This window comes from Aspergillus melleus (assembly GCF_016097325.1).
Source record: "Aspergillus melleus strain CBS 546.65 chromosome Unknown contig1, whole genome shotgun sequence".
Classification (NCBI taxonomy): Eukaryota; Fungi; Ascomycota; class Eurotiomycetes; order Eurotiales; family Aspergillaceae; genus Aspergillus; species Aspergillus melleus.
Window position 1 is genome coordinate 3,440,305 of NW_025763370.1, and position 24,754 is coordinate 3,465,058.

Sequence of the window (24,754 nt, forward strand, 5' to 3'; positions counted from 1 at the left end):
AACAATTGTGTCTTCCCTATTGCAAAGACTGGCCCCCAACTCACTATAATCGGGGTACCGCATTCTCAAACACAATTGGGTGATCAGATCAGTCAACAACAATCCGCGTCAGCACCTACTACACGAAGGATGACACCTTGACATTACAAATCCTTCAGGTAGTTAGAAATCAAGCACCCGTTCTTAGAAATCAGTTATAAACGCAGGTCATACATATGAACCCTGTATCTATTTCAGGGACAACATCTTCCTATTCATTCTAAGTTATTGTTACAGGAGCTACATTCACCAACCACCCATAGCATCAAACAACCAACCCACAATGGCATCACCTCCCAACATCACCCTCTACACAGCCGGCACCGCCAACGGCTTCAAAGTCAGCATTCTCCTCGAGGAGCTCAACCTCCCGTACAAGATCCACGCATTGGACCTTCACGCAAACGAGCAAAAAGAAGCGTCTGTCCACCTCACACTCTCTTCACCGGCCCTCGCAAGCTCACAGCCCAGTTAGATGGTTTCTCAAAATCAACCCCAACGGCCGTATCCCCGCTATCACGGACGGCGAGGTCCGGGTATTTGAAAGCGGTGCCGTCCTGCTCTATCTTGCCGATAAATACGACACGGAACGCAAGCTCAGCTATGCCCCGGGTACCCCGGAATATGCAGAGCAGTTGAGCTGGCTGATGTGGCAGATGGGTGGTCTGGGACCTATGCAAGGTATGATTTACTCCTTTCTTCACCAGCCGTAGTGGATTAGACAGACCATAGTTCCCTATAAGGGTTGGTTGATCTTGAGAAATAAGAGGAGCGCATCAGATATTAACCTCCCTCGCGCACAACACAGGACAGGCCAACCACTTCTCAACCTTCGCCACAGTCCGCTCCGACTACGGCATTAAGAGATACACAGACGAAACAAAGCGACTGTACTCCGTTCTGGAATCACGTCTGCAGGAATCGCCCTACCTGGCCGGCGACAAGCTCACGATTGCGGATATCGCGAGCTTTGCGTGGGTGATTGTCGGTCCGCTGGTCTTGGACGTGCAGTTGGCGGAGTGGCCGGCACTGAAGAAGTGGAGTGAGGCTATTGCTGAGAGGGAGGCTGTTCAGAAGGGGATGAAGACTCCGCCGTCGAAGTTGCCACCGGATGAGATGGTTGAGTTTTTGGCGGGGAAGAGGAGGGAGATTTTGGCGATGGGGAATTCGGATAAGGTTTGATTTGGGGGTTCTGGAGAGGGGTGGAGATATGGGCAATGGGCTGTGTATATTGGTGTTCTTTTCATGTAAATGAGATTGCATTGGCAAAACGGAAATAACTTTTTTTCACGGTACTTATTAGAAGTAGGGAGATAATCATATGTCCGCCAGCAGATTGACATCAAACTTCACATCTCAGAGCAACGACTATTAGTACATTGGATGCCTGCATCAAGTCAAAGGGCAGAAGAAAATTTGACAGATGAGAAAGACAAAAAGAGAACTTTTTCAAGAGAGGCAAAGGCTAGGTCCTCTTCTTATCATTCTCCAAGAACCACTCCATCACCGTTCTGAAAACCCCCTTAGCACCACTCTCAATCACATCCCCATGGCACGGGATTAGGCGATTGAAATCCCAGTTATTAATGCGACGCATCGACTCGGTAAAGGCCGGCCGATCCGCCGTCGAGAGGACATACCAAACGAACCTCTTCTGCCACGTCGCCGGCGCCGCAGTCGACAAAGCCGGACAAATCAAGCTGGTCAAGAAGTTCTTGGCGCCCTCGTTCGACTTGGAATACTGCTCACGGGCAGGGAGGTTGAACAACAGGTCGGCCTCGATGAGGGTGCGCGAACGCTTATGCAGGAATACGAGCTCCCGTGACGGATGGCCGTACACGTACTCGGACTCGAACTCGGCGTCGAACTCGTCGGAGACTTTCCGCGGCCGCGGGTCCTCCTTGCGGAAGACGTGGCGGAATGGCGTATCCTTGAACTCGGGGTTGGATTGACGCTTTTCCCACAGGCCCTCGGGCGCGATGATCTCCGCGTCTGGGTACGCGTTCTTCCACGACGTCAGGTGCAGATGATGTTCTAGATCCAGCGCCGCGATGTACTTGACGTTGCCACCGAGGGAGGTCACGGCGGCTTGGACTTCCGGGGTCAGGCTCACGGGCGAGAAGACTGCGATCGAGCCGGATTCCATTTTGACTGTCCTCGTGATGTGGTCAGTAGGGGGGATCTTTGGTTTCACAATCTTCCCGTCGCCAGTAGACGGCACTAGGTGAGACAGACCTAATGTTCCTCGACCTCCAAACTTCAGGCGACCAAATCGTGCAAATGGCAGGCTCATGGTGACCACGTCGGAGGTGACATTGCGGATCACCATGCTCTCGCTGGGGTTCTTCGGGAATAGCTGCGGAGCCATAGCTAGTGGCGATCGATCGTTGATCTCAGTGGATGATATTTTCCAGCTTCAGCTGCAAGAATGCGAGAATGCAAGGGCCTTGAGGGCTTTGTGCAACAATAAATACTCCGTCACGAGGCGATCATGTGTTGCAGGTGAAAGTTAGCTCTGGACTCGCGCCCATGACGTCAACGTCATTATTAATTGGGGGGCCCAAATGACGGGAAGGAAAGAAGCCGGGAATCCGGGGGTTCTGGGCCACCGTTGATCGCTAATCCAATGAGCGGAATGCGTGCCTGGAATTACTGGAGACTGCTGGAGTTAATTCCTAGTACAGAGTTATACAGTGAAAAGTACAAATATACAGAGGTTCTAGATCCACTATGGAGTCTCAGGAGTATGAGGTTTACTAATTCAGAGTGGATGTTTCGGCTTCCCATTGATGTATAGAGAGAATTGTGCATTCGAATCCGCAATCATTACTATGTATCAAATATTCATATCGGACGGTGGTCAAGACTAACGCAATGGCCACAACCATACGAAATGCTTCCAAAAGACCGGTATGACAACGCTCGAAAAACAAATGGGTATCACGTACATACATCTATTGAACCAAGACCAGATCTTTACCCCGGAGTACTCGCTTCCAATACATCGACCATTAGCTGTACCAGCCCTGTCCGGTGGCCTGAGATTCTTCTTCTCGGCGATGAGGGATGATCGATTCCTTGATGCTGTAGGCATCGATCAAGTCTTGCCATGTTTCAAAGTCAAGACTAAAGATAGCTTGATGCTTCTGAACCCCTTTCTTTTGCGCTTCGCTCGGTGCGTATGGTTTGGAATGATCTAGTGAATTGTGTTAGTTCGACGTACTCGAAGTGAAAGATAGTCAGGGTACAATACTTACGCAAAGTTGGCAACTGTCGACTGTCGACAGAGATACCCGCGGTGCCATCTCTCACTAAGAAACTGACGTAGAACAGATTTTCCACGCTTTGTCCAAAGGACTTCGGGTTGATGCAGAAGTTGAACAAAGGGATACCCCCGTCATCAGCGACATTGTGCAGAGCCATGACCTTCTGGACCATCTCATCGGTGGGTTCGTCACCCGACTGCTGGAAAAGTTTCTCCAACACACCCTCCACAGAATTCTGGCCGGCTTTCTGGGTTTCCGCCAGGAGTTTGTTGATATTCGAGCAGATAGTTGTAAGATTAGACGTCTCTTGTCGGTCGAGGTCCTTATCCTCGAGTTCCTGCGGGCGGACTGCTTGCGATGGATCAATCTGTTCCCTCGCTCTTCGTTGTGTCAAATGTCGCGTACGTTTCTGAACCGATAGAGGTCCTAGAAGGAAACCCGAAACAGCCGGTCGTGAGTTGCTGCGAACGCAGGCAGAGCGCCCCAGCCAGTCCCAATTCAACGCATCTCCCTGGTCCTCATCACTATCGTTGGGGTCTGCTTGACTTCTCCCGTGTGCGCGGCGGCGTTGGGTGCTGCTGGGAATTGTTTGAGGATCCTCCGGGCCATGGCGCATGAAAGAAATGCACTTGGAGACAAACTCGTCGACATCGACTCCCGCGGATGCGTCGCCTAGAACCAGCTGTGCCGTCTTTTTATACGATAAATCGGCGGCACTAACCAGGAGACGGGAATCGATCGTCGCGTCCGAAGTCTGTTTGACATCACGGAAGAATTCATTCGCCTTTTTGATGGTCTGTCGAATACCGTCATTGCCCGCTTGCATGTATTCAGTCCTAGAGTCTAGAGCCTTGTCAGACGTGGAAAAAAGAATCAATCCTGATCAGGCATCAATACCATGCAGTTCCCGTGTCAAGTCTCGAAGGCCCTTCCGTATGCGCCGTCTTTCCTTTTCATCTTGATCCGGGTCATAGTATTGTTTGTCGGGGTCCTGCTGCGAACGCGATATCTGAGACTGGCTGCCATGTTGGTTATTCGCGATTCTGTTCGCTAATCGCTGGCGCTTTGCACTGGCACTGGAAGAGGCCATCGCCCGGTCCTGAGTTCTCTTGCGATTCTGGGAAGAGTTTTGATGTTGATTGTTCTCCTTGTCAGAATAGGTCCCCGGGGATGAATGTTGAGAAGGTCCGGCTGCACGGGGGTTGCGCGCCATCGCTTTTCTTTGTCTGCGGATTTGCGACAAACGGGAACGCGGGCGCGCTATTGGGTAGATACAAGGGTATGAGAGCGGGGTGAGGTAACTTCAGGAAGAGGGCGAAAAACAGGATAGTGTGGGTGATACAGAGCACGGAATATGAAGTGAGCGAAAGAATGCTGGTGCCAGTGATGATCTCCCAAAGAACGCTACCTGATCACAATTCTAAATTCACGGATGAATTTCTCGGCGCGTCAACGCGTGAACTCGGTCACGTGGACTCAGCTGACCCCGCGACGGGTTGACCGCCTTGGAGCCAATTGACGCTAGTCTCCGACCCCGGATGGAGCTCTCCGGCCGGCTTCACGGCCCTTCCTTACTTCTTGAATCGAAAGAGCATCGCGCCATGAACCGCTAGACGCAGTTCAGCTCCGAGATCTTTGGCTCAAAGATGGAGGCTTTTACCTTTGCGGTCTCCACTCAGGTAGACTTTGCAATTTGCATCAAAATGTAATGACAGCCGATTCCAGACCCAGCTTCTAGACTAGCTAATCTGTGCACTCGTTTAGTGGTTCCTTGGAAGGGAGACAGCGAGAGATCCCATACTCGGTCCTTTTGAAACGACCCGACCTGCGACACCTAGGATCCACGCAAAGCCCCGTCTCTGATCTCTACGTGACGGCACAACTATGGTCAGACTCGAAACCGTTGGGGGTACCTCTGCAGACGTCATACAAGGGATTCAAATCAGCTAGGTCATGGGGTGAATGGCTCGAAATGCCTCTGTCCATGAAGGATGCTCCCCTCAAGTGTCAGCTGGCTATAACTGTCTGGGATCTGTCCCCAGTGAAGAGCGATGGATCGCAGTCGCACAATGTCCCCTTTGGCGGCACGACGATACCCCTGTTCGACGAAGACGGCAAATTGAAGATGGGCCGACAAAAATGCAAGATCTATCGCCACAAAGCTGCGGATGGCCTCTCTGCGACAACGACTCCCTCAACCCCACCCCCCAAGCGTCGCCGAGCCAATGTCGCTGATTCGTTCGGTCCTTCGTCCGAGGAATTGGAACTGGAGCGAGTGGAGGTTCTCATCAAAAAGCACGAGATGGGGGAGATACCGCGGATTGACTGGATGGATCAGATGGTCTTTCGACAGTTAGAGAAGCTTAAGATGAATGCTGAGGAAGCTGCAAGGAAACGTGCTATCCGGTTAAAGGCAATCAAACACAAGCTACCCAGTGAAGAAAACGCAGATGAAGACTCGGACCAAGAAGATCTCGATGACGAAAACTTCACCCTATACGTCGAGTTCCCACGATTCGATCATCCTATCATATGGTCTGACCATGAATACTCCGCGCCTCCTATTTCATCTCATTCCCAGAACGCAGCTGCAAATGCAAACCCTGCTTTGAAACCTGTCCCCGAAGTCCGGTTTGGTCCGGGCATAGAAGGCGCAGATGGGGACAGTGTGATTCGAATATACGATCCCGAAGTCGGCCAGACGGGCAACCCGTGCGAGGACAAACACAGGAGGCTGATTCGTAGCCATCGCACCGGCATCATGGACCGAGACTTGAAGCCAAACCCCAAGATCCGTGATGAACTAAACGTTATTCTATCGTACGAGCCTACACAAGATCTCACCGCGGAAGAAAAGGATGTTGTTTGGCGCTTCCGATACTACCTGACGCGTGAGAAAAAAGCGCTCACCAAGTTTGTCAAATCAGTGAACTGGCGAGATGCGGGTGAAGCACATCAAGCTGTGGAAATCCTTCCTAAATGGACTGAAATCGACGTCGACGACGCGCTAGAACTTCTGGGGCCGACATTTGATAACCCCGCTGTTCGTTCTTATGCAGTGGACCGGCTTCGAAAAGCTGATGACGAAGAGCTTCTGCTCTATCTCTTGCAATTAGTGCAGGCGCTCAAGTATGAGGACCACTCCGACGGGACGACGGAAGATGTTGCCCATGACTCGTCTCTAGCCAACTTCCTCGTCACCCGTGCTGCGAATAACTTCCAACTTGGAAACTATCTACATTGGTACCTCATGGTTGAATGTGACGATACCGGCCCGGGCACTCTGGCATCACAGCGTAGAGTGTTCGCCCGTGTGGAGTACTATTTCATGACCGAATTGGAGCGAATTCACCCAGAGCACCGAAAGACGCTGCTACGACAGGGTGAGCTGATCACCGTACTCTCGAAAATCTCCAAGGACATTCGGTTTTCCCGGGAAAATCGAATTCTCAAGATCGAGAAGTTGAAAAAGTGCCTAAAGGATCCTAAAAATGACCTTGTGCATATTGACCCGCCTTTGCCGCTACCTTTGGATCCCGAGGTGCTCGTCACTGGCTGCTATCCGGAAGAGTCGAATGTCTTCAAATCCACTCTGTCGCCCCTGCACATCACCTTCAAGACCGTCGAGGGGCAGAAATATCCCCTCTTGTTCAAAGTCGGAGACGACCTTCGGCAAGATCAACTAGTCATCCAGATCATCATCCTCATGGATCGTCTCCTGCAAAAGGAAAACTTAGACCTCAAGTTGACCCCATACCGTATCCTTGCCACCAACGCTACGGCCGGCGCCGTTCAGTTCATCCCTTCCACTTCCCTCTCTGCAGTGTCGGCGAAATACAAGTCCGTCCTCGCATACCTCAGAGCCAACAACCCCGACGATAACGAACCTCTTGGAATCCGCAAGGAAACAATGGACACGTACATAAAATCCTGCGCTGGGTATTGCGTGATCACCTATCTCCTCGGCGTCGGCGACCGACATCTGGAGAACCTCCTTCTTGCGCCGGACGGCCATTTCTTCCACGCCGATTTCGGCTTCATTCTTGGCCGCGATCCCAAACCCTTCGCGCCCATGATGAAACTCTGCAAGGAGATGGTCGAAGGCATGGGCGGCGCCACCTCTCCCCACTATCTCCAATTCAAACAGTACTGCTTCACCGCATACACCACGCTCCGCAAATCCGCCAACCTGATCCTCAATCTCTTCAGTCTCATGGTCGATGCCAATATCCCGGATATCCGCGTGGAACCGGACAAGGCTGTTCTGAAGGTCAAGGAGCGGTTCAACCTCGAGATGACAGAGGAAGAAGCCATTCGGCACTTCGAGCAGCTCATTAGTGATAGCGTCAATGCCATCTTCGGTGTGGTTATTGATTATCTTCATGAGATTGTGCAGGGATGGAGGGCATGACCGGCGTTTCTGTCTTCTCTATATTTTTGTTTGTGCCTAGATATATCAGCGTGGTCTTTGCTTGGTTCTGATTGGGGTGTTGCCTGTCATTCATAGATGTTGGTTTTGTTACTGGTTTTATAGGAGTCATGGATGGGTTGGCGCTTTCTTCCATGATGTTATGTAGACGATGTCATGATACCCTGTGATCGGAGTGAATTAATTTCGAATTCATGGTAATTCTCCCTATATATTCTGAATTACCTCATACTTCTATATCCCATGATATCCCGATTCCACCTAAAAGTAAGCGCCGCTTGGAAACCCACATGATCTTTCCCATCAACAATTAACAGACAAACGCATCCATCCATTAACGCCCATCCACCGACCTCCCCAGCTCCTCATCCTCCCTCATCTGAAACCCCAACTCCACCCAATCCTGCCCAGCATCTCTGCTCTCCACAGCCCGATCATCCCCCCTTCCCTCCACCCTATCCATAATCTCCCTCCCACGATCCGCCCCATAACGAGAAGAACCCGCATGCCCTAGGTCCTGCAACTCCATCCCCACCTCATCCACCCTCGCCGAAAACACCCCTTCACCAACACCGTCGCCAATATCGGAACAACCATCCCCGCCACTGTCCTCTCGATCCTTCTCCGCCGCATCTTCATCATCCTCGGGCGTTCCCTCGCGACAGGCCCAGGCGTCTACGAACCGGAGGACTTCGCGCGGCCACCACCGGTTCATGACGAGAAGGCGGAACGGGACCAGGGCGACGATTAAGACGGGGAATGCGGGCGCGCCGCGCGTGAGGGTTATGATGAAGATTATTACAGTGGTGATGATTTGGAGGAGGGTGTAGAGGTGGATGGGGAGGTAGGATGGGGGGTTGGTTTGGTGGTGTATGGTGTCGGTGGTAGTGGTGTTGGTGTTGTTCGGATTAGGGTTGAGGTTAAGTTCTGAGGGTGTTTCTCGTTTGGCGAGTGATGCAGGGAGAGGTGGGAGTTCGGATGGGGGTGTAAGAAGGTAGAAGGTGCGGTAGAGGATTGGACTTGAGATTGGTTAGTTCATTCGTTCATTGGTTTGGGTATGAACGGAGAGTTGTTGGGTTGTTTAGTGGATAGGGAAAGGAAGAGCTTACTTGACTGAAAGGCTCTGCTCGCCCATGAACATGAACAGACCCGCAAGGACACTGGTCGGGGTCAGACCGAGGACTTTCATGAACGGAGGACTGACGAAGAGCAGGATGGCGCCGGCATGCAAAAAGGATGACCATCGCTGCTCGTAGACGCGCTTGACCTCGTGTGTCTCGACCTTCTCGTCCCCGTCTACGATGACTGTCCGCTGTTCGAATTCTGAGTGCATCAAGGACTCTGAGTGCAGGGGCGCTTGGGGCAGGAGGCCATTTGCCGGGGGGATTCCTAAAATACCGCAGAGCGCGGTCGTGGTGCCAAGAAGGATGATATCCCATGCGAAGCCGCCGGGTTTCTTGGTGCCGTAGCGGTCAATGGTGCAGATGATGGAGCTGACTTCGTGGTCGAAGAAGAAAAGGATCGTGATGATGATGCCTGGGATGATGGCGGCGAACACCCAGCCGACGGGGAGGGTCCAAAACTCGACGATGAATTTGTCGCGATCCGGTGAGGTGGGCTCGAAAGAGTGGCTGACCGCGAGTGTCATTTTATCGAGATCCGCTAGTTCGCCGATATAAGGCAGACCGATGAATAAGATGATGGAAATGGCGGCGGCATACTCAGCCAGGCCCATCCGGATATATCGATGGAACAGCGGTCGCCAGCTTTCGGCAGTGGAAAGGAAAATGGCAAGTAACATTGTCCCTACGGCACCGATGACGGCATATAGAAAGGCGGCGAAGGATAGGTTGTCATGGGCTCTCTCCAGCTCTTGAATGGCCTTGTGGAAGTAGATGATGCTATTCAGCAGTGAGAAGATCTCAGTGGCGAAGGTCGTCACATATCTCATCGTCCAGTCATGGGCGTTGATGATCGCCAGCACATAGTGCAACCATGCAGCATGAATAAGGGACCAGGCCATGAATGGTAGGAAAGGTATCTGGCGTCATGTTAATCATAAGGAAGATATGAGAAGGGACCGGTGGCGCACCTTGAAATCTTCTTCACATAAGGCATAGATATTCTCTGCTAGCACTGAGAAAGGTCCCGTCACTCCAAGAATGGTCAAGGGCTGGATGGACAAGCTAATCGAGTCATTACCATCCTTTCTTCCAGATCCAATCAGAAGGCTCGTCACTCACAGTGAGAAGATGATGCCACAAAGACCCGTGCTAAAAACCACTTCGATGGTTCCCCAACTCTTACCAGTCAAAACATACAAGTCGCTGGCAAAAGTTATCCCCGGTAGGAGATTCGTGAAGAAGACATAGACGGCACTTGCGAAGACCAACTGATTGAAGAGTGTCCAATCCGAGACGTATCTTCGGCGCAGGTTGACAATGTCCTGCTTCACTAGCCGAAAAGGACGTAAAGGACCGCCGGCGGAGATGGAACCTCGCAAGACACGAATCGCCTTGGGGGTATGTTTGGAAGGAGTAATTATGGAATGCGCATCATCGTCCCCTTCGCGATCATGTTCCGGTCTTCGGGCAGCTCTTCTCTGTCTAGCAGGAGGTCGGTGACGGAGAGAAGTAGACCGCGTAGATCGAGGTCGAAAGGCGGAGATCAGCGACATGATTCCTCGCAGTGGTTGACTCGGCTTCCATAGTCGATCAACCGACTAGGATATGTACCAGGAGTAAATAAGTCAATTGATCGATTTCACTGGCGAAGGAGGGGCTCGCTAGCTGCTCTTGGCTGCTCATGACGTAGCTCCTCCATTGGCGGCCTCGTGGGATCGACACCCCCGATTACTGGTCCAGCAGTCAATCACAGCAAATTTAACCAAAAAAGATAGAAATATTAAATATGTGGAAGACTATATCTCAACGAATCTATAGACATGAAATGAATTATATCCAAAAGTGACCAACGCGAATTCGAGGCCAAGAAAGTCCCGATGCTCACCGCGAACTAAAAATGTCGCCAATCTGAGGACCCTCATCATCTCGGACTAACGTGTGATTTGAATGCGACGAGATTTCTGATATTTCCGAGCCACAGGATGTCCGGTGCGCTGTTGAAACCCGGTTCGCCTCAGTTGGCTGGTTATCTGTTTGCTCATCACGATCACCGTTGTCTCCATGAGTCACCGAACCTCTAGCCTGCAGCTCGACGCTTTCTTCTTTGGTTTCGGGTTTCGGCGGTGTGCCAGTGCCAGTGCCAGCGAGCAGCCGATTCATGAAAGCGTCGGCCTCGGCAGCATAGTGGCATCGCTCTCGAATCTTGGCGCCATACTTGTAGAACAAGAACGGCATCGGAACGCACGCCACAGCGAGAAAGGCCGGGATCGAGGAGGCCCAGTGTATACCCAGTCGTTGATACATGTAGCCAGTAAAGAGTGGAAAGACAGCGCCAAATATAGACCGTAAGAGGGAGTTTGCTGCTGTCACCGATGCGGCGTAGATAGTGTAAGAATCAATCAGATAGTTCAAAACGGGCATGAACACCATGATCATTCCATAGCCGAATGGGGCTCCAGCCGAAATTGGCGCCATCCAATGCGTTGAAGGCGAATTTGTCCAGGCAAACCAGAATAGGCCAACTGGCAGAGCAATGCTTCCTATGAAGCTGGCTGGCAGACGCTCCTCTGGGGGAAGGCGCCGCCCATGTGCCTCCAAGGTCTTCTTCTTATATTGGAAATATGCGACGAATGTGTGGACCACCGCAAACAAAATCCCAACCAAAATCCCCAGGAAAGCTAACCCACCCTTACTCTCACTCCAACCACGAACTTGCTGGAAAACAATCGGATATGCAGTGAAGAACATATATAGCGTGCCATAAATAATGGCAAGGTACAATGACATCAGAAACACAATAGGCTCACGGAAAAGAAGAACGAAGGGCCGAGAAAGAGCTGTTCTGAATAATTGGCCGACGTGGGAACTTTTGCCATCAACATCAAGCTTGCTGCGGTATACATGACCGGTGATCTTTGATAGCCTCTCTGCTCGTCTTCGCAGGAGCACTGGGCTATATGTTTCAGGCAGGAAAAATGTCGTCAATATAAGCAGAGCCCCGGAAAAGGCAGCCAAAAAGCCTTGCACCCACCGCCAACCTCCGGCAGCGGCCAGAAATCCTCCCACAATGGGCCCAATTGTTGGGCCCATAAAAGGTGCGACGGCATATAGCCCGCTTGCCAGCCCTCGATTGATAGGAGGAAAAGTGTCGGCGAGAGTACCTCCCGCAACAGCCATAGGAGCAGCCCCAAGGCTACCCGCAAGAAAGCGAAGAATGATTAGAGTCTCGATGTTTTGCGCGCCTGCCGTTCCAGCCGTAAAAGCTGTCAATGTTGCTGCGCTGAAGATGAGTATCGGCCGACGTCCATAAAGCTCACTCATCGGCGCCAGTACCAGAGGGCCAAGTGCGAAGCCCAGGACATAAAATGAGATGCCCAAGACAGCAATCTCTTCATCGACTTGGAAGTACTCCACGACTTCGACCAAGCCTCCTGTATAGCCGGAAGAGACCAAGGCAACTGTGAAAGTTGAAAATGAAACCAGCGCCGCAAGTGCCCATTTTGATGTGTCACGGAAGCCCATAGGATTCCGGGGATCATCTGGTATCCATGAAACTTCAAATGGGTGCCCTTCAGTACCAGAACCAGGATATTGGTGGTTTATTACTTCTTGGGTGACGGCGCCCTGGTCAAAAATCATTCGCCAAGCGGGGATCTTGGAAAACGTTGGCATTTCGCCCTTCAAATCTATCGCTTCCGTGCTGGCCTGAGGTTTAAATGTCCGATTAGCTGTTTCACTGAAGATCTTTCGGATAGCAGAAGACTCACATCTAAAAGGTACTAGTCAAACAAAGCTCCTTCGAACGAACAAAAACACTCGCAAACTCGGAAAGATGACACGCCTTGCACCTTGGCTGAAGAACTGTCAATTCAGGATGTTCTTCCAAAATGCATCGTAGAATATTTTCAAATGTGTGCTCCATGGCCCTTTTAAATCTTCTCAAGTTGGCAACCATCTGCAATCGGCGGTAAGAATCTAAGGTGAAGATCTGATTGAGTAAGGGATATTCCACCAGGTGCGAGGGCCCAGGGGTACAGCACAGCAGCTGGACTTTACTTTTCTCCACTTGAGCTGGTGCATCGCGATATCAGCTCTGGGTGACCTTTCTCTTGCCATCAGCATTCGTAGCCCCTGAAGGAGCGCCTAACGCGTTGCAATCGGTTCCGCCTTAGTATCTGATTTCGAGATGATGTATTCTGCGAAGAATGAAAATGGAATGGGCAATATGGGAGATCATACGGAGTACGAAAGAGCAATTTCAAAACAGCTTAGCAGCGATGAAGATCTTTGGAAATACCCACCCGCAGGCTGATTCGAGTCAATCTTTACCCGATCCATCAAGAACATACGAACAGTAGTTCCCCGAGCAGCCTGTTCTATTGAATCAGGGGCCAAGAGATTGGGTGCTCCTTGCAGGGCACATTGAGTAGTTATGCAGCCACACGGGCCCATCACCGAGGGTGGGGGCAACAGGGACCAAGCAGAAGGAAACATTGTTGATTGGTAGTGCTGATGTGCTCGAGAGAAAAGATGGGCATTGGCATTGCATTATCATTAATTCGAAGCGCCTGAAAAGTAGGTACTCTGTACAGATTGATGACACCATGTGTAGGTAGTTGTTAGGAACTGCTTGATTCGCTATTCAAAGTGATGATAGCAGGCTATATATAGATCGGGGCTTGAAGACGTGTCCTCGGGAGCTATTCGTCATCTGAGCAGATATGGAAAATTGGAGAACTGATATGTCACGGAATATGCTTGTTAAAGTGTAGAATTTCTGTGCATATTGTAGTAGCAAGTCATGTCGAGCCATCGAGATGATTCTTGTAGGAACTTCTGTTGACAACTTTCGGAGGCGGAGAACATCGGCCAAAAGTACCGCCTTTCTCACCGCTTTCAATCATCGGCAAATCGGGCCCACGCGAAGAAGTTGGAGCAGCAGCTTCATCGGCGAAAGGAAGACCATGCTTTGCCTCTCAACTTAAGCTCACCGTCGTCATTGGACCATGTGTCGAGGGACGGTAATCAATCGATCTCTCCATCCACTTCTATCCCCAGAGCTATCTACGGACTCCTCGTGATGACGGCCAAATTCATCCCGCGCCAGGTCTTCCCTAGCTATGCGTCCATTCCAAGGTCGTACTACTTGGGCCACCACAGGGCTGGCCTGAAGAAGATGCAAAACATGCTGTCATCTATTGACTATGTTATTGAATGCCGTGATTACAGAGTCCCCGTCACGTCTATCAACCCAATGTTCGAAGAGGCGCTAGGGAAAACTAGACGGTTGATTGTCTATACCAAGCGGGACTTGGGCGCGAAGCCCGGGTCAAGTGCGCAGCAATCTGTGAGTCTTCCTAGCCTTAGAATCTCTAGACTTATTGCTCACTTATATTCTCTATAATAGGTGGAGAAAACTGTTCGAGGCTTCGATAAACCTAGCGCCACATTCTTCGTTAGCTCGTCTCGTCCAGATGCGAATTCCATCCTGAAACATTTGCGACGAGATGCGGAGGGGCCAGACCGACTCGTCGGTTGTCGTGTGATGGTTGTCGGTATGCCCAATGTTGGCAAATCGACTTTGATCAATAACTTGCGAAGAAAAGGCGTCGGCAAAGCCAAAGCTGTACAAACGGGCGGTCAGCCAGGTATAACGCGGAAGATCGGTACGCCAGTGAAGATTATAGAGAGAGAAAACGGCTCCCACGTCTACGTGCTGGACACGCCGGGTGTATTCATGCCCTACGTGCCGGATGCAGAGAATATGCTGAAACTGGCGCTCTGTGGCTGCGTCAAGGATTCTGTCATTTCACCGGTCACTCTCACCGACTACCTGTTATATCATATAAATCTGCACGATCCTGGCGTATACCGACGTTGGTCCGCGCCAACGAATGAGATCATGCCCCTTCTTGAGAGCTTTGCTCAAAACAAGGGTCTTCTTGCCAAAGGTGGCATCCCCAATGTTGACCTTGCGGCGCAGCACTTTATCCAGAAATGGCGTGCGGGCGAGCTGGGGCTGTTCCTCCTCGACGATTTAAAAGCTGAAAAGCGAAGTCGTCTGGAAGGAAACGAAAAAGAAGTGGGTCGCAGTATCTCCTCGATCTTAAGAGCCGAGAGGACGGCGAAGAAACAGGATAGTTCGAAGCTGTAAATAATCACTTTAGATAATATCATCCAATGTACAGTACAAAAGAACGAATCGTGTTGGTATCGTCAGGGAGCCGTTTTGCTCCAAATGCATGGTTTCAATGACAAGTTTAGAAGAAATAACATAGAACCGGGAAATAGCAGTGCAGAAACATACACCCCAAACGCCTCATGGAAAGATTTTGAAGAGAGAAGAACAGATCGATGAAAAGAAAAGCAAAGGCATAGGGGCAGACTCAAGTGATCTTGTCCAAGAGTCGTCTCCTTCTCCTGTCCACCAACTCTTCCTGTACTTCATCCAAAGTCGGCAATCGCCATTCGACGCCGTCACCAGCGTCACCCGGTAGAGGCTCCCAGCCATCTTCAACATCGTCTTCCTTCTTATTGCGTAGACGCTCAACGGCCTCTTTCTCTTTCTGTCGCTCGTACGCCAGCAACGTTCCGTCCTCCTCATCCAGCCCGTAGCCGAAATAATTGGCATCGACCTTTTTCGTAGCGATATCGCCGCCCCGTCCCCGAGTGCCCTCATCATCCTCCTCCGCCGGCTTCCGACCGCGACGAGCCGCAGCCTCAAACATCTCCTTGACACCCGGCAGCTCCCTCGCACGCCCGAAATACCGATATCCTTTCCCACCGCCAGGAATTTCCTTGCCCTCGTCATCGTACACACGGCCCGAGCCACGCATGTAATTCGGTCCGCCGAGGTTCCGTATCTGCATCTCCCAGGTCCATTTCTCGCGCATCAACTTGTTGATCTCGTCGTTCAGGTCGCGGATCTGGTAATCGCTCAGGCTGAGCTCTTGGATGCGCGAGACCTTGCGCGAGATTTCCTTGAGGACCTGGCCGCGCCATTTCTCGCACATGGGGATCGAATCCACCGACGTGATGGCCTTGGGGCGACGGGTGCGTCCGATGTCGATGATTCCGAGGTCCGCCGCTTGCTGCGCGCGGAATCGAAACAGCATCGACTGCGCCTTTTCGCTGTTGCGTGCCTGGTGGACATAGAGGATCAGTTCATGAACTCGGTCGGAATTTTCGAGACATTGGACGCCAAACACCGGTTTCTGCACCTATAGGGAAGTTCACTTACCATGATGAGGGGCGGCGCGAGAGCCTTGAATCCGTCAGGGCACTATGTAAGAGAAAGATGGGTGAAGAAAGCTACCGCATGGCCGGCAGTGATCTTGATCCAAGCTCGGGTGGGTTCAAGAAACGTTCGTGGCGGGCGCTAAGCTTAAGCGCGCGGCTAGTTTATCCGATGCCCGACGGGAGGCGGTTTTTTACACTGCAGGTTTCCTTTCATCTCAGCCCTTGCATTTGGTTGTTATTGCAACTGAGAGCATTAACACTTGAGCAGTTACAGTTGAAGAACGCGTTCATGACGATTGTGACTGGAATATCAGGAATGGTCTTGTAGTTTCTGGTTGAAACTTCTGGTATCGATTAAAGGTCTCAACAAACTATATATCTAGAAACAGAAACTAACAAACAAAACCATCGTAAAAAATTAACAATAAGAGCAAGTCCGTATTTCGAACTGCTGAAAGTCATTCCAAAGTACATCACAGAAGAAACATCTGCCTCATCCCACCCAAACATAATACCAGAAAGAAATAAAACTCGAATGCATATAGATCGTCAACCAATGGAAGCATATACACGTAGAAATTGGGGAAAACAGTCAACATCACGTTAGCTGCTGCATGAGTCCTTGGATATGCAGAGTCGCCATCAATTCATGCTCGTAATCCGTCGCTCAGGCCCTGGATAAATGTTTAGCGCCTGAATTATTGAATGCGGTTGTGTTGAGCAGGACCGTCCTGCTAGATTATCGTGTTCCTTACAAGAAGCCTTTCGTGTTGCTAGGCATCCGCTGTGGCACATCGCCTGAGCCATATACGCCGCTTCCTCTTCTGCTCCCTGCATCGCTCAGTCGTCCGAGATTGCTGCCGCGCTCAACGCGAAGCCCTTTCCATCCTTCCAACTCACGCGCCAGGCGCAGCGATTTCTCTCTTTCTTCTCGAAGCTCTCGCTCTGCTCGGCGCGCCTGTAATTGGGTTTGTGAGTCGGCTTCCTGAAGTTCTTGGATGTTTCGAAGAAGACGGTCGATCTTGTCGCGAGACTTGTTAATGTCCTCGTTTAGCTGAGCATTCATCTTCTCTCGTCGATCGATTTGGGACTGAAGATCCTTCACAGTGCGATCGACGTTACGCAGAGATCGTTGTTCGGAGCCATGCTTGGTTTCTTGCTCCTCGAGATGCGTTTCAAGCTGCAGATGTTAGTATATTGCCTTTAGATGCAGGGACTCTAGCTTACCTCCTTGATTCTCTTATGTAGGAATCTGACGTCCTGGCTTCCGGATGAGTAGCTCTTAGTTTCCAGATCAACGCACCGCAGCTGAGCCTCCTTGAGTTGTTTCTCCAGAGCAGCCTTATCCTTGAATAGCTGAGCGTTGGTTTCCCGCTCAGCGGTGACCTCCTTCTGCATCTCGGTGGCCAAGGCTTCGGCTCGTCTCATCTTTCCGACAGCGGCAGCAGAGACGTCCTGTTGCTGAGCAAGATTGGATTTAAGCTCCAAAAGTTCGCGATCCATGCTTGCTGCATTGCGCATGGATGGACTCTCTCCCTTGGCCAGATCCTCCAGTCTGTCGCCTGCTTCAGTCAAACGGGTTTCAAGCATCTTCTTCTCCTTGAGAAGCATGTCTCTCTCAGCCGTCACATCATCAACCGAAGTTCGTAGGCTTCTGACCTGCGACAGAAGTGTTACAACTCTTCCTTGGGCTTCATTGTGCGCGTTCACCGCTTCATCACGGATTGAGGTCACGTCCTGAAGCATGACATCCATCCGCGCCTTTTCCTTAGCCCACGTAGAGCTGTTCATCACTTCGTTATCCCATTTGCTGCGGAGATCTTCGAGTTCTTCGCGAAGACGCGAGTTCTCCCCACGGACGTTCAGGACACGCTCCCGTTCCACCTCAAGCTCGTTATTTAATGTCAAGAACTCGCGCTGGTACTTTTGTCTCGTCTGCTCCATGGAGGTCTCCTTGTCTTCGATATCGATGGCACGTTGGTTCCTGTAGTCCTCGAGCTCATTCTGGAGACGCTGTTTGGACTGCAACGCAGCCTGAAGTTCAGCGGCCTGATCTTCCATTCGGGCCTCTAGAGACTGCGATAGGCGCTGAAGGTCCTCCACAAGAGAGTCCATTTGCTTGCGCTCAGCCATGATTTGTGCGCAGGTATCCTCTGCTTCTTGGGCCCGTGACTTGGCAAACTGCTCGGCCCGAGTGGCTTTAAGTACTGAAATTTCTGCTTGCTCGAGCTTGCTGAAATACTCATCCGCGCGAGTTTTGTAGAGGCTTTGACTTGATGCGAGGTCCGCGCATTTCGAGGACTCTGCATCCAGGCGGATTTGCAGGTCGGAGAACTCCTGGAGCAGCTGGTTTCTGCTGACAGCATCTTGATCTCTGGCTAACTGAAGCTCTTGGGCTTCGGAGCGAGAATCACGGAGCTCGACTTCAGTGGCAGCCTTTGCGCGTTTGAGCTTTTCGAACTGAGCTTTAACATCGCTGAACTCGGCAACCGCTTCGTTGTGGACCTTGAGCAGAGACCTTCTAGATTGCTCCTGAGAATTGATGAGGTCATAAAGCTCCTCATGCGACTTGGCCTGTACATCCCGGAGTGACAGATCCCCAGATCTAATGCTTCTCTCGAGTGCCGAAACCTTCTTCGCAGAGTCATCGAGTTGGTCGTGCAGTCGACCATTCTCTCGTTCTAGGAGGTGCATCCGACGGACCGAGGGGCTTTCATCTTGCCATTGGTCTTGGCGCGAGCCTCCCTGTAGTTGACTTTGAAGGTGCTTGTTTTGCATTTCCGTCATCTGAAGCTTGTTCTGCAGCTCTTCAATTTCGGCCGCCAGGTCCATCCGCTTCTGGTAACCAACAGTATCCACGGTCTTGTCGGACCGGGCAGAGTCATTCGCAGCCTCGAAGTTGAGCCTTCGGTTTGGTGTTGTCGGGGTACCGAATCTCTTTGCGATGTCAGAGTTCTTGCGTAGATGAGTGGGCGTGCGGTTTCCGGCAACTTGGTTCTGGTCAATTTCCTCTAGAAGAGCACGCTTGGAGGAGGAATAGCGGGCATCGAGTTCCTTCATCTCATCACCATGACGCCGGCGCATTTCGGCAAGCTGAGCTTCCGCCCTGCTATATTTCTCCTCCGATACCTGCAACTGGCTTTGTACAGTGTCCAGCAGCTGTGCAAGATCCACCTTCTTCGACAGATCAGGACGAACAGTTTCCCATGACTCGGATTCCTCTGATGCAGGCTCGACAACCTTGTGCAGCAGCATCAGTTGCCGGTGCAGGTCATCGATTTCTTTGTTAGCAGTGTCCAGAGAGCCCTGCAACTTGCGAGTATTTGCCTGAGCTTGAGTACGTATCTGGCGTTCAGTCTCCAAATTTCTGTTCGCTTCTGCCAGTTGTATACCGGCAGTGGAGGCCGTCTTTTCGGCATTGCGACTGGCCTTGTGCTCTCTATTGACTTCGTGGTTCAAGTCCTCGAGACTCAGCGATAGCTTCTCCTTTTGTTTCTCCAGAGAAGTAATGGAAAGTTGGAGGTCTCCTAGCTGGCGGGTAAGGTTCTTGTTGTCATCCTCCAGTTTGGCCTTTTCCCTCTGTAGCGTGGTTACGCGGTGGCGTTGGTTGTCGCTCGCCTTGGAGTTGGACCTGGCAATGTCGAGGTTCTTTTGTTGAATTTTTGTCAATAGGGCCCGATTGTCATTTTCCGAGGCTGTGAGTCTGCCTTTGAGGGTCACCAATTCTCTTTCCATGCGCTGCTTCTGTTGGTCATGGCGAATTCGGAAGTTGTCAGAGTCTGCGATCGCATTTTCTAACTCCTGGATTCTGGTGGAAAGTCGTGTCCTTTCAGCTTCGATCTCCTCCAATTGCTGAGTCTTCGCGTCCAAATCTTTCCGAACGCTTTCCAATCTCTGGTTCGCCTGGTTGTTGATGTTGCGTTCAATTTCAGCCTCTGCATTTAAACGAGCATTTTCAACGTTAGTGAAGCGATCGCGAAGTTTGATGAGCTCCGTCTGGAGGTCCTTGCGTGAACTTTCGGCAGCAACTCGGGCTTCGGTAGCGCGGCGAAGAGTGTCCTGCTGAATGTACATCTCCTTCTCGATTTCAATTTTAGACTCATTCAAGGAGGTGTACTTGTCACGTAATTCCGCGAGGTTGTGCTCTGCAAGCATTTGGACATCGTCTCTTGATTGCCGTTCTCTGCTCAAGTCCGCTTGTGCCTGGAAGAGTTGGGTTTTAAGGTCCTGGATTTGCTGCTCAAGAAGCTTTCGGCTTTCTCCCGCTTCAGCGTCCTCAGAGATCTTGTCTTCGAGCAGCTTCTTCACGTCAGCCACTTCTCGGTCCAACTGGGCCTTTTCAACCATCATGGCATCAGATTCAGCCTGTAGTTCCCGCAAGCGTTTTTGCATGTTGCTATGACGAGTAGATAGCGACGCTTTCTCTGTTTCCAGCTGTCTTTTCTCCTCGTCGGCCCTTTTAGCATCATTACGTAGAATTGCTATCTCGCTTTCCTTTTTCCTCAGCATCTCTTCATATCCAGTCGATGTTGAAGAAAGATCTGAGATCTGTTGCCTGATAGAGCGATTTTCCTCGACCAAATCCTTGACTTGGTTCTTTGACTGATCGAGCTCCTTGGCCGTCTTTGCCAGCTTAATATCAAGATCTTGATCAGTCTTCAGCAGTTTGGCCTCTAGATCTTGCAGTTTGCGATCTTTCATGCTGAGGTGACTCTGAAGCATTTTTGTTTCCTGCCCAAGTTCTTTGATCTGGTTTTCCTTCTCAGAGGAGGACGTCTCGGCTTCCATCATCCTGCGATCAAGTTCCTCGAGACGTGCCTGCGTCTCTCGCTTCTCATTCTCGAAACGTTGTATGATTTCCCCAGCTTGCTCCAGCTGAGTCATGCGGAATTGAAGCTCCTCTTCGATTTTCTTCTTCGCTGCGATAAGTTCATCTAATTGGTCCTCGAGGCTTTCTTGGTCTGCAATCGCCCCAGCCAATTTGTCACTGAGCTCTACTTCCCGAAGTTGAAGCCTCTCGAAGATTTCCTCTTTATCCAGCGCGAGAGCTCTTTCGCTTTCCAGGGTTTGTTGGATTTTTTGGATCTCGATCTCCGTGCGTCGTCTCTCCTCCTCCAGCTTCTGGCGATCGGCCAGGTCCGTCTTCATCTTGGACTCCAATTGCTGGATTTTTTCATCCCTCCGTTTGACTTCGTTCGCGGACCGTGTCTCTCCAAGGAGCGGTTTCATTCGCGAGAACAAACGCCACCAAGGGCTCGCTTTCAGATCAAGGTAAGCCCTAAAGTTGTGTTGGATAATCCTGGTTGCCTCCGCACGGTAAAGACGTTTGTTTGAGATCCGGCGCTGAACAAAGCCCCTGGACAGCGACTGAAAACGGGTCATGATGGAGCGGATGAGGTCGTCCCGTTTCTCTTCCAACTCAGCAAGAACGCCAGCTCTGAAGAAGACCTTTGTTCGACCGACTCGGTACCACGCAGAGTCTAACCCGAGCTTTTGTAGCATTATATGAGCAGCATTCTGACCGTCCAGATAGCCCTTTGGCATGTTGCGGCAAAGAACCTCATACCGTTGACGAAACTCGGCAAACGATAATCTGTTGGGGAAACCGGTACGCGCAATTCGAATTCCTTCGAGAACACCGTTACATCGTAGTTGATCAAGGACCAAGGGAGCATTGAGCATCTTCGGGCGCTTTTTGTGATTTGGTATAATGCAGCGCACAAAATGAGGATGCGTTGAGTTCAACTGAGTCATCAGGCTTGACAGACGCTCCTTATGTCCCTGGGCGACTGTACGGAACAGGCCCTTCTTGACTCGACTTTTTGGATAATCTGTCTGATCATCAGAGATTCCGCAGTCCGCAAATAGCTTTGTGACGTGCTTCTCTCGCGACGCCGCCAGAAGGCGAGTTATGTTATCGTTGAGGGGGTCTTTGTTCTTCTCAAGCCATCCCTCGGTATCGTATTCCACCTCGGAAGCATAGTGAGTTAGAACGAAACCTTGGCTCAGCCGAGCAGCACGATACTTTGGAGACTTCCGATCCCAGAGCGAGTGCAGCTTCTCTGTGAACGATTTGTCCGTCGCTTTAGGCATCACACAGTCTTCATCCAAGCAAGAAAAGATACCGATGGGATTTGTCAACTCGATCAGGTCAATGGTTGGCTGCAAGTCCTTTCCAAAGTCGATGAATTGCCACTCAATCTGTTCTCTGGCGTATTCCTCCTGCTCTAACACAAACATGTGATGGTTGAAGAATTGCTGGAGCTTTTCGTTGGTGTAGTTGATGCACAATTGTTCGAAACTGTTCTTCTCGAAGATCTCAAAACCTGCAATATCGAGAACACCAATGAAATAGCTGTCGTCTCCCGTCACGGTGCTGCGATCTAACTGATCGTTGATTCGGTTTACGAGATCCCCAAAGCCACGCTCGTAGATTCCTTTGGCGAGCGCATCGAGCGCCAGCTTAACCTGCTCCGGTGTTTGGACTTTCTCCACCCACTCGCGGCCCGCCTTCACCCTGGGATGCAACAACCCCTTGACGAATGGTTCTGACTGTATCCCCAATAGCTGACAGGCTCTCTCTATACTGGTGAATGAGTCACGACTCAAGGCAGCTTGGTCTGCCCGCAAGCTCTCCTTGATGACTGTTATGTTCCCAAGATGTAGAACGGCGGCAATTGTGCGGAGAATACACATTTGGTCCTCTGCCGAAAAATTCATGACGTGGAATGCCTCAATCAATGAGTTCCACTCATCGTCGTCGGACACCCCGGCAATGCTGTCATTTCCATCCCTCGTGTAGACGAAATCTTCGATACCAAGGTTGGACAAGTGTAGCTTCTCTCTCAACTTTGGATCGGCACCTCTCAGCAATTGATAGAAGACATGGTAATTCCGCTCTTGCTGATTGGGTTTCACTACTCGCGACTTTTCGAGGAGGTACCAGTCGATATATGCGCCCGAAATTTGACCAGACCGGGAGAACTCAATCCGTATGAACTTTCCAAATCGAGAAGAATTGTTGTTTCTAACAGTCTGGGCATTGCCGAATGCTTCGAGGATGGGGTTCGCTCGTAGGATTTGCTGAGAGAGACTGGACATTTGCTTGGTCGCCGAACGAACGTAAGGAGTGTCGGACGTCGCAACGGCGGCGAGGTATTGGATGACCTTCTTCGTGTTCTCCGTTTTTCCTGCACCGGATTCTCCTCTGTGATGCGTTAGATCCGATTTCCAGGTGACTGGCGAGCAACTTACGTCACCAGGATACTCTGATTCTGGCCTTCTTCGACCAGGTTCCGAAACGCTTTATCGGCCATTGCGAAAATATGGGGTCGTGTTTCCTCTCTGCTTCGGCCCTTGTACATCTTGACATATTCGTTCGAGTAGATTGGTAGCGGACAATAAGGATTGACTGTCACCAAGAATAGTCCAGAGTATGTCTAGAAACATGATCGTCAGTTGAGCTCGCAGCTTGTTTCATGCCTGCACTTACATAGATTAAGTCCGCTTGGTAGCGGGAGTGCAGGTTGTGCACCACGGAGGCTTCATTCAGATGTGTAAGCTCAGCCATGTCATCGGCCTTGTCGAACTTTGCCGGGTTGACTTTGTCAACTTGGTCTGAATCGACCTCCCTCTGCTATTCGGTTGTTAAAGTCGCCCACGTTCCTCAGTGTTATCGGTTCATACCTCGCCATCATCACTCTGTACCAACAGTTTTCCATCTTCGCCCTCTTCCAACACCAGTCCTCGAACGAAGGCCTTTTCAGGATCTCGTAGCCAGACGTATTTGTTACCCGAGAAGTCATTGTCACCTTCGAGTCCTCGGATTTGATCTGCGCCTCGCCGAAGCTCCTCGGATTTGATAAAGTCCGGTGCAAATGTTCCCGTACCGGCGTCGACCCTTAACGAATTCGATCTTTGGTGATTGGCGTTTCGCGGTAAAGGAGTTGGTGGTGCTTGAGAGATCGAGGCTGAATTCCGAAAATGACCTTTGGCTTCTTCGAATTTACTCGGCGACGTCACGATGGCTGATTTCGGTCGCGGGCCTTTCGTTGGTGATCCAGACGATGGAGATGAGGAGGGAGAGGCACGGCCGAATGGGTTGGCACGCTTTGGCGAGCCATTTAGTTGAGAGGGCAGCATATCTTCGTTAATACAAGCAAATCATTATTCAAACGGGGAATCAAGTCATCAAAACTGGATAAGATAAAACATATCAGTGGGGGGAGTGGTTGTCAAGAATAGGATGGTGAATTGGACTGGTCATACACAAAAGAACAACCCAGAGATTGATGGGGTGGGATGCAGACGTAACTGGGGAAGCTTGCGACAGAACAGCAAGTTGCAGAGTACTGACCACCTGCTCGGTGACATACCCGCATCCACTGTTTGTTTACATCCTGCGTTCCTTAGGCTGCGGATGCCGATCAGGCCCTAGTCCCGATCTGTAGCACCCGCATCACGTGGCCTGACCGCACGGGACTCCGTCCAGATTTCGAATTATGCACTTCCTTCCCATCACTCCTGATATTTTTATTCTCCGCCCTTTGTCTCTTCCCACCCTCGGCTTTTCTTCACCTCCTTCCTTCCCTTTGTTTCGTGGAATTCCATCCCTAATCATCTGTATAGCCTGCTCATGTGGATCTTTTGATTTTATC

At 50.9% G+C, this 24,754-nt stretch overlaps 10 protein-coding genes across 10 annotated transcripts; 3 read left to right on the forward strand and 7 right to left on the reverse strand.

Moving 5' to 3' along the window:
* Positions 1 to 322: 322 nt before the first annotated feature.
* On the forward strand, positions 323 to 1,221 carry LDX57_001235 (glutathione S-transferase family protein; the record flags this gene model as incomplete). The annotated part of the gene is made up of 3 exons (XM_046082876.1): positions 323 to 459; positions 515 to 720; positions 848 to 1,221. 3 exons carry the CDS (start codon positions 323 to 325, stop codon positions 1,219 to 1,221), a joined length of 717 nt encoding a protein of 238 aa, XP_045938833.1.
* Positions 1,222 to 1,504: 283 nt separating this feature from the next.
* LDX57_001236 (uncharacterized protein) lies at positions 1,505 to 2,407 on the reverse strand (the record flags this gene model as incomplete). Its single annotated transcript, XM_046082877.1, has 1 exon — positions 1,505 to 2,407. One exon carries the CDS (start codon positions 2,405 to 2,407, stop codon positions 1,505 to 1,507), a length of 903 nt encoding a protein of 300 aa, XP_045938834.1.
* Positions 2,408 to 3,050: 643 nt separating this feature from the next.
* On the reverse strand, positions 3,051 to 4,518 carry LDX57_001237 (non-structural maintenance of chromosomes element 4 family protein; the record flags this gene model as incomplete). The annotated part of the gene is made up of 3 exons (XM_046082878.1): positions 3,051 to 3,235; positions 3,297 to 4,148; positions 4,203 to 4,518. 3 exons carry the CDS (start codon positions 4,516 to 4,518, stop codon positions 3,051 to 3,053), a joined length of 1,353 nt encoding a protein of 450 aa, XP_045938835.1.
* Positions 4,519 to 4,951: 433 nt separating this feature from the next.
* Positions 4,952 to 7,932, forward strand: VPS34 (phosphatidylinositol 3-kinase VPS34; the record flags this gene model as incomplete). The annotated part of the gene is made up of 2 exons (XM_046082879.1): positions 4,952 to 5,010; positions 5,070 to 7,932. The coding sequence occupies 2 exons, from the start codon at positions 4,952 to 4,954 to the stop codon at positions 7,714 to 7,716; spliced, it is 2,706 nt and encodes a 901-aa protein (XP_045938836.1). The 3' UTR covers positions 7,717 to 7,932.
* A 136-nt stretch (positions 7,933 to 8,068) lies between these two features.
* Positions 8,069 to 9,852, reverse strand: LDX57_001239 (uncharacterized protein; the record flags this gene model as incomplete). Its single annotated transcript, XM_046082880.1, has 3 exons — positions 8,069 to 8,753; positions 8,844 to 9,775; positions 9,844 to 9,852. 3 exons carry the CDS (start codon positions 9,850 to 9,852, stop codon positions 8,069 to 8,071), a joined length of 1,626 nt encoding a protein of 541 aa, XP_045938837.1.
* A 121-nt stretch (positions 9,853 to 9,973) lies between these two features.
* LDX57_001240 (uncharacterized protein) lies at positions 9,974 to 10,411 on the reverse strand (the record flags this gene model as incomplete). The annotated part of the gene is made up of 1 exon (XM_046082881.1): positions 9,974 to 10,411. The coding sequence occupies one exon, from the start codon at positions 10,409 to 10,411 to the stop codon at positions 9,974 to 9,976; it is 438 nt and encodes a 145-aa protein (XP_045938838.1).
* Positions 10,412 to 10,739: 328 nt separating this feature from the next.
* LDX57_001241 (MFS transporter) lies at positions 10,740 to 12,530 on the reverse strand (the record flags this gene model as incomplete). Its single annotated transcript, XM_046082882.1, has 1 exon — positions 10,740 to 12,530. One exon carries the CDS (start codon positions 12,528 to 12,530, stop codon positions 10,740 to 10,742), a length of 1,791 nt encoding a protein of 596 aa, XP_045938839.1.
* Positions 12,531 to 13,938: 1,408 nt separating this feature from the next.
* Positions 13,939 to 15,012, forward strand: mtg1 (putative GTPase MTG1; the record flags this gene model as incomplete). Its single annotated transcript, XM_046082883.1, has 2 exons — positions 13,939 to 14,205; positions 14,266 to 15,012. The coding sequence occupies 2 exons, from the start codon at positions 13,939 to 13,941 to the stop codon at positions 15,010 to 15,012; spliced, it is 1,014 nt and encodes a 337-aa protein (XP_045938840.1).
* Positions 15,013 to 15,244: 232 nt separating this feature from the next.
* Positions 15,245 to 16,101, reverse strand: ISY1 (pre-mRNA-splicing factor ISY1; the record flags this gene model as incomplete). The annotated part of the gene is made up of 2 exons (XM_046082884.1): positions 15,245 to 16,000; positions 16,099 to 16,101. The coding sequence occupies 2 exons, from the start codon at positions 16,099 to 16,101 to the stop codon at positions 15,245 to 15,247; spliced, it is 759 nt and encodes a 252-aa protein (XP_045938841.1).
* A 663-nt stretch (positions 16,102 to 16,764) lies between these two features.
* On the reverse strand, positions 16,765 to 24,474 carry MYO1_1 (type II myosin; the record flags this gene model as incomplete). Its single annotated transcript, XM_046082885.1, has 6 exons — positions 23,784 to 24,474; positions 23,590 to 23,733; positions 23,352 to 23,536; positions 17,325 to 23,304; positions 16,853 to 17,277; positions 16,765 to 16,771 (listed from the first exon to the last, which is right to left on the reverse strand). Exons 1-6 carry the CDS (start codon positions 24,237 to 24,239, stop codon positions 16,765 to 16,767), a joined length of 7,197 nt encoding a protein of 2,398 aa, XP_045938842.1. The 5' UTR covers positions 24,240 to 24,474.
* Between the last annotated feature and the right edge of the window lie 280 nt (positions 24,475 to 24,754).